General features: G+C 31.2%; 1 protein-coding gene across 1 annotated transcript; it reads right to left on the bottom strand.

Annotated features, from left to right (window-relative positions):
- Positions 1 to 1351: 1351 nt before the first annotated feature.
- On the bottom strand, positions 1352 to 7967 carry LOC123672211. The gene is made up of 6 exons (XM_045606226.1): positions 7798 to 7967; positions 6834 to 7169; positions 5793 to 6332; positions 2528 to 2620; positions 2129 to 2461; positions 1352 to 1944 (listed from the first exon to the last, which is right to left on the bottom strand). Exons 1-6 carry the CDS (start codon positions 7885 to 7887, stop codon positions 1393 to 1395), a joined length of 1944 nt encoding a protein of 647 aa, XP_045462182.1. The 5' UTR covers positions 7888 to 7967; the 3' UTR covers positions 1352 to 1392.
- Between the last annotated feature and the right edge of the window lie 467 nt (positions 7968 to 8434).

The raw sequence follows: 8434 nt of genomic DNA, 5'->3' as shown, positions 1-8434 counted from the left end.
ACCACATTCAATTTCAACACGTCATAGTGACATGAGCTGTAGAAAGTTGAAGTGATCATTGTCCAAACAACCAACAATGTTACTAAAGGTCTTGCCTTCTGTGAGATAAGTGTAAATATTCACATTTGTGCTGGTCTGCTTTGAAATAGTCTTGAACTGTTACTGGAGTGTCATGAAGAGCAAGAAGACATTTGAGTACCTATTAGATTGGTTTAAGTTTAAATCGTAGTGTCTCTAGGCGAAATCAGTAAAATTAATTTCGTTTAACTGTTTCGATGGAGGACATGAAGAAGACTTGAGTGTGTTTGAGTAATTAGTAGGAAAAATCAATTATTCCTAATTTATTTTTTCACTGTTACGACAAGTTCGAGAGTTAGCATGTATATGGACGACCAGATTGACAGAATCGAATATAAAAAGGATTCACTATCAGTGAGGTGAACCTTATCGTTTGAGATCATTTACGACTCAAAATTCGAAAATTACTGACATCCTGAAAAAATTATGGGTAGGGAGATAGGTATGCAGAACGAGCGCTTAAAATGTAAATTGAAATTGAACCATGCATATTGGTTGATAATAGTTTCAAATAAGACAAATTGATATCGAAGACGAAATTAATTGAAATCATTTTCCGCAAAACCACTTTCTTTCGTCATCAAAACAATTCGAGTTCATTCGACTTGTGCTCCGTTCTTTTGATATCATTTTTATAGAAATTGTTCAAGAAATATAAAACCTTACTGCTTCAAAAATTATACAAAAAAATTGTAAAAGTAAATGAAATATATATTTCCCGAATTTGCTCTATGTAGTAATAGTTGCAAGCAGTTCCCAGGGTATCCAGAAGACCTGTTCAAACTGTTCATTTTCCCTGAACCAAACTAAAAGGTATGGAAAAAACTGATTTTGTCTTTCAGACTACATCAAGAAATAACGAAGATATACTAAAATTCAAATTTTGTATCTTTCAGGAGAGTCAATACCAAGAGGGCATTCGGATTATATTCAGATTAACATTGGAATAACTATCAATATGTTTTATAAATGATGATATTTCAGACGAAAAACTACATAAATTAAAAATAATATCATAATAGTCAGCTATTCAAACATTTGAACCATTCAGAAAATTTTTGGAGATTGTCATGATAGGATTATCAGAAAACTAATAATTAATATTGAGGAATTATATTATGAGTATCTTATTATATCTGAATTGAATGATTTTTTTTTTAATGTAAATGAAACAATACCAAACGAAGTATGAAAATAACTTCACTTCCAAAAAAAGGAGCTATAAAGAACTAGCCTCATTACCTCAAAATGTATGGAATAAAAAAACAGAAAATACAAAAAATAATTTATTCTCAAAAATTAAACAATTAGTCATCATAAAACTAGAGGGTATCTTGCTTGAAGAGTAATACCGCATGAATTAACTCCACGGATCATTCTCCAATAACCTTGTTCTCCCCATTTTGGACCCCAAGAATTCTTTATAATCCAGTAATCTACGCCGTTTGCTGAGCCATAACCAACAGCTAATACACCGTGGTTGATATTTTGACCAGCACATGTCGAATCGTTCATGATGCCTCCACTGTAATCTTGCAAGTTTTGAGTAGAAACTATGGCGATTGATACTGGTCCAATACTTCCAACTGCGTTGAGGAGGTCATTTTCATTTTGAGGTACCCTCACGAATCCAGTGGCCTTCATTACTGGTGACGATGCTTTACAAGGCCCTTGAACTCCAGTATAGGGGTAGTTGTCTTCTGTGGTAATTCCGTTCTCTTGGACATATTGGAAAGCTCCAATAACATTACCACCACTGCAGCCGAAATTATTGTATGATTCTCTAGAACAGTCCAACAAATTTTGCTCACTCAAGGACAATACTGCGCCTGTCTTCATTCTAGCTGCTCCTTCCAGAGCTCCAGTCTGAAATTATACAGATGAATTAGATAGATAACTTAAGTAGTTGAGGCTGATGAGTTCTATCTATCGGCTAGGGATTCAACAAATATAAGGATAGAGCAAGTGGTTACTAGGATTAAATACTGTTTATAATATAGCAACGAACAACTTATTTCTACATAATAAATTAAGAATTGTTACTGCTTACAGAACTGAAGGTCCAGCAAGATCCACATGTTCCTTGATTTTTAACTTCGCTGACAGCTCCTCTTTGCCTCCAGTCCATACTAAGTGGAGCACTTAGATTTTCACTTTTGAAGATCTGTTCTTCTCCAACAAATTCTTCATATTTGTATTTGTTAATGTAGTTGTTGAATTCTTCACTGGTCCAGTCAGAGAAAGGTGTAACACCTTTGTACCAAGTTACTTTCCCTTCAGCATACAGTTTGTTGTGTTCTTCGATTTCCTGAAGTTTCTGTTTGAATAAAGCGAAACGATGACGGTGTTCAACCAAAGACCTATAGGATTTGCCGAATTCTTCCTAGAATATAGAATTTATGCGGATTATTTTTCTATAAATAGAAATATTTTCGTTTTAGCTACTCACCTGATAGTTCTGCCATTTACTGAGTGCTTCCCCATCAGAAATGGCTTGACAGCCAATAATTACAGCTAAAAAGCACAGTGCGAATTTCATTTTCTGAAAATAAGACAACAAAATAAAACCGTGAATTTACATGTTTATTCATTTAAGGAATAAAATTGAATTGTTTTGAAAGGTCTGTTATATATGGGATGGTGTTCAAAAAAATATTCGAAAGGAAAAACCAAAGTCTAAAAGAATAAAATAATATGAAAAAGTATATATGATCGGAATATAATTAATAAATTGTTGCAATGTTGACGAAGTGAACCATTTTGAAAAAGTTGCATATATAAAGTCATATTCAAGTAGTGATAGGTTGAGACTGGTTGTACTCTAAGTGAAAATGAAGTACTATTTATAGTGAAAATCAAAATTTTTTCATTTTAATATCCTTTGATTCATGATGGATATCAATAAAAAGATAAATCATCTACGTCGCCTAATATATTAATTATATTGGTCTTGAAAATCGAATATATTATGTGAATAACAATTAAAGTTAAGTTTAGGTATCCAAAATATGCAAAATCTGAAGAAGCTACTGTGCAGCGAAACAATTGTTAATTACAAAATGAAAGGATAGTAATTAGAATAAGTTCTATTCAATTTTTCTATTATGTTCTTTGCACTTACCTGTAGATTAATAATAACACTGTTTAATTTCACTGATTTTTTTTCCTTTATATACAGATCAAACTTCTATCATCATCTCAATCCTTGAACGTAATTCAGATTTTTTGTTCATATCTCTTGATTATTATCAGTGCCCTGAAGATAATGCAAAACATTCAATATTCCTCAATCAAGATTTTTTGGAGTGCAATGAAGTGATTTTCGACATATCTTTTTTTAAATCTTTTTGTTGGAGTACGTAACATTAATAATGATTAATTATATTAGCATTTCGTCTTGTTTACTGCAATATTTTTCCATTGATTCAATGAGTTCTTCCGAAGTTCAAGTTCACATGTAAATTCATATCAATAAAAATATTTCACTTATGTACAATTTCACCTACATTTCATATGGGAACATTCAGAGAGTCATCTTTAATCTAAAAAATTTTTAAATATTAAAAAAAAATTGGGAAAACAGTTGACCATTTCACTTTTAATCCTATACAACTAACAAACTTGAATTTGAGAAGAAAAACTTCTCAATTCAACGATTTGGTTTTTTATTTCCTGCAATATTTGAGCTCGTATGAAAAAATAATCATATCAATATTTCATTGAAATAATTCATACCATTTAATGATAATCAATTGCCAAGTTTTTGAGAAATGATTTTTCGAATTCGTGTTTTTTATTTCCATTAAAAAACGTTTGGAAGGGTTCAATGTTAAAAATATATCACACTTGAAATATTTACAGTTTACGTTTGGGAAAGGGTAGAATCTTATAGCATCGAACAAAAAGATGTCCAGAAACTAGAGAGAAAGTGACTACAACATTCTTTTTTTTTTGAACGACATTGAACATCCTAGTTCGTGAACACGATCCATGAACTTTTAAGAAAAAATTCAAGCACTCAATTAAAAAAACTGCGGAATCCAGCTCTTACAATTTCGGAGTTATGGATATTTGAAATTGAAGATTTCTGAACAAATTTCAACGGATTCAACTCCCACCGCTAGATATTTTTTAATATTGTCTTCATTATTCCTATTTATTTCATTTCTTTTTAGACGTTTCGAATAACTATTTCAAGCTTCGGTCAAAAATTTATTGTTTTCAGCCCAACCAGAACCATATGCAATTCAAGAGGAATTTTAAAAACGAAAATCTAATATTTCAGCCTGATTCGACCAATTTGAGATCTTGCAAGTAAATATATGTAAATGAGCGATATTAAGCTTTCTCCAAAATTTCAGTTGACTGCGTCATCATAATTATTATAAGTAATCCAATAAGAATATCGGAAAGAAAAATACACAATATTTCCCTGATAGCTAATTTGATCGGGTTTATATTAATCCAATCCAATCAATTCAAGCCTCATGAAAAAATTCTTATGGATATCATCATCAGAGCCATAGACAATTCAAGTAGAATACCAAAAAAAACCTATTATTCCATTGAAAACACATCTGACTGACTAAGTGAGTTGAAGTTATGAATGTATGTAAATACTAGTCCATACAGTGAATTTGTGCTCAAAAGTTTTGGGGTAGTTTAAATTTGTTTGATTCAATATGTTTTTTGGAGTGCTGATCCTAATTTTAAAGTTATCCCCCAAAATTTTTTGACGGGACATTGAAAAAATCCAAAAAACCTCATTTTTTGGTAGTTTCGCGCATATATTTGAATTTGATTAATTCATTGTATAATTACTTCGACGGTATTATTTTCACAATATATTTTTTGAAATCAATATAAAGAAATAATCCAAAATTCAAAAAGCGATTTTGAAAATGCTTTTTTGCAAACTGATGATGACTTTATAGTCTGAAACCATCTGGATTGTTTGGAAAAAGGAATTATTCAGTAGAATACATTCATTAATAATATATAAATGTTGTGGAGTGGAAAAAGTGGATTTTTGTAGAAAAACGGTTTATCATACAAAAAAACCCTCAATAAAAAAATTTGTATAAAATTTTATTCACTTTCTTCCTTTTCAAGTAGGTTAATCACGAATAATGATATTTTCCAAGTTATATTAAAAAAACTGCCAAAAAATATTTTTTTCAATTTTTTTTGTATTTTTATTATTGTTCCGTCGCAAAATTTGAAGCCAAGGCTCATATTCGGATTCAGCACCCCAAAAACAATTGTAAATGCACTTGTAACTTCATTGTCAATAGATATTATCATTGAAATAACCATAAAAGAATATGATATCGACATATTATTCTGTGCAGTATGTTAGCGTACATTTTGAGATGTTCCTTAGAAGGTACCTATCAAGTAATAACTTTCTGCTACAATTTTAGTGCAACAGCACGAGACAATTCGAATTCCTAATATTTCTATACTTACTGACAATGAACTGATAAGTTCTAACCATACTTTTTTATTATTAAAATTGAGTGTTTTCAAACAATGACTGCCACTGCTGAACATTTCATCATTAATATTATTATTTTATCAGTTATTCTTTTCTTATGTCACTGGAATTGTTGAGTTAAAATAAAAAAATATCTTTTAAAAATCTCAGTTTATTTGTAACATAACTAGAAAAATATATATATATATACTTATATCAAAATTTGTACAATTTAAACGAGTGGGTAGCTTCCAAAGTATCCAACACTGCAAGAGTTCTTTCCACGAATCATTTTCCAGTATCCTCCTTCTCCCCAGTTTGGACCCCAAGAATTCTTAATTATCCAGAAATCTTTACCGTTCTCTGAACCGTAACCAATAACCAGAACCCCATGGTTAGGTATCATACCATGGCATAAATTATCCTCTAAGACACCACCACTGTAATCCTGCAAGTTTTGCGTAGCAGTTATGGAAACAGAAACAGGTCCAATGGAACCTACAGCTTTTAGGAGATCAGCTTCTGTTTCTACCCTAACGAAGCCAGTAGCAAAAAGTACAGGGTTAGTACCTTTGCAAACACCTTCTACTCCAGTATAGGGGTAGTTTTCCTCAGTGGTAATTCCATGATATCGCACATATTGGTAAGCTCCAACAAGAATGCCACCATTGCAACCGTTGCAATGATAATCTTTGGTTACGCAGTCCACCAGATTCTGTTCACTCAAAGATACAGTCATACCTTTGAACAGCTTGGCCGCACCTTCCAATGCTCCAGCCTGCAATGAGAATAATCAGTTTCATTTGTTTTGAGGCTTCCCAACTAATTAAAGTATGTTAAATTATATCATATTCGGAATTATTCTCGAAACCTTTACTCAAAATACCAAGTCTCATGTTCCCAAGTAAATTTATAATATCCCAAAGAAGTTATATCAGGGAATCATCAATAGTTCTTACATACAAGAAAAATATAATCCGTGTATTATCTCATAAAGTGAGAAAACTGATTATAAAAGCTAACTTGGAAAGATATTGTGCCGCTGTGTACTGCACGAGGAACACAAGGATGATGACAAAGACAAGCTGGTTAATAAGCTCTTCGGACCGTTTTGCTACCACTAACTTCTGGTTTAGAAAAGAAGATGGAGAATAATATGCTCCCTATAAGTTTGAGAGTATAATTTGAAAAATGGAAATATTTGAATTTTGTACTTAGATTCTATTTCACCAGGTAGTCTATGCAAGTTATCATCAAATACAAAATTTAAAATACTAACTGTGCTGAAGGACCAACATGATCCACAGAGGCCTTGGTTCTTTACTTCGCTAACAGCTCCATAATCTCTCCAATCTACACTAGGAGGTGGTTCGGTGAGGTTTTCACTCTTGAAAGTTTGTTGGACTCCGTCATACTCTTGATATTCGTATTTATTAATGTAGCTGGTAAATTCCTCACTAGTCCAATCAGAAAAAGGTGTGACACCCTTGTACCAACTCACTTTTTTTTGTTCATACAATTTGTTGTGTTCTTCGATTTCCTGAAGTTTCTGCTTGAACAAACCGAAACGGTAACGATGTTCTACTGGAGATCTGTAGGATTTACCAAACTTTTCCTGTGAAAATAAGGAATGAAAATTTATGTATTAACTTTCATAGTACAAACATTTTAGACAAGATGTTCAATAAAATGTTGGTGAGACGAAACATATATGTTTATAACATGTCAGATTTATCTGCAAATGCATATGAAGCAAGATGTGAGTAATATTGAAATTTACTTTTATATTTCAATAATGCTATAACCTATCATATTCCGGAATGAGCATAGAGATATCCGGAAAATCTTTCGAAACGAATGAAAATTAAAAAAATATGAATATTATATTAAATTGATTATATATTCACTTCAATAAAAAAAGAATGGATGTCGTTATAATTATTCACAGATAAATGAGTATTATCAAATTGAAATATCAATTTAAAAAAATGTGAAAACCATTCTTCCCGGGAAAGAGACAAAAAATCAGTTTTATATCCTTACTATTTTTTGTTTCTCGATGAAGTTTATAATATGAAGTTAGATATCTTAATTCTGCTCAATTAATAATTCAGAAATTGGAAACCGTTTAGTTCAGACCAAATTTATACATAAAATATTGTTTTAAAAGTTTCAATGTTACTTGAAATTACTTGAAATTTATAAGTGAAATGGAAATGTTTAATTTCTATTCACATATTTACCTGAAAATTCTGCCATTGTTTGAGAGCTTCTTCCTGAGGAATGGCTTGGCAGACAAGGCCAAAAGCTAGCAGGGCAATAATGATCTTCATTTCACCTTTAGAAATACACCCAAATTTTAATATTGATATTGATTAAATTTATTGATTGATTTTTTTGGGTAAATAATAAAGTTCTTCAGAATTGAAGTGAATGAAGTGTTATGAGAGTAAAGTATTATGGATACTTGGACTCACCTATATTTTGAAATGATTCAACTTTTCAGCAAATCTCACTCTTATATACCAATCAAATCATATCTTTTTTCTAGGTTTTGAGAATTTTCCATATCTATATTTCAATTTCAAGATCGACCTACAAATAATCATGATCCACTTCAAGCATCTAAGAACATCAAACCTTCAAAGTTCACTTTTGGAATGTGTAGAATAGAAAAATCTAAAAGAATACTGTGATTATTATTATTGACAAGATTTTTAAATTTCGCTATCAGGGTCTATAATTTATTCACTTTTTTATTGATTAGATGTTTCCATCTAAAATGTTTATCCAAAACAATGCCTAGGTATTTTGCTATATCTGCTAAGTGGTTCGAACGGTGATGATCAATCACCAATGATATAAAAGTGAGAAAAAATG

The sequence above is a fragment of the Harmonia axyridis genome, chromosome 2 (assembly GCF_914767665.1).
Source record: "Harmonia axyridis chromosome 2, icHarAxyr1.1, whole genome shotgun sequence".
Taxonomy (NCBI): Eukaryota; Metazoa; Arthropoda; class Insecta; order Coleoptera; family Coccinellidae; genus Harmonia; species Harmonia axyridis.
The sequence above is the reverse complement of the archived record's forward strand: the minus strand, read 5'-3'. Positions and strand labels throughout refer to the sequence as shown.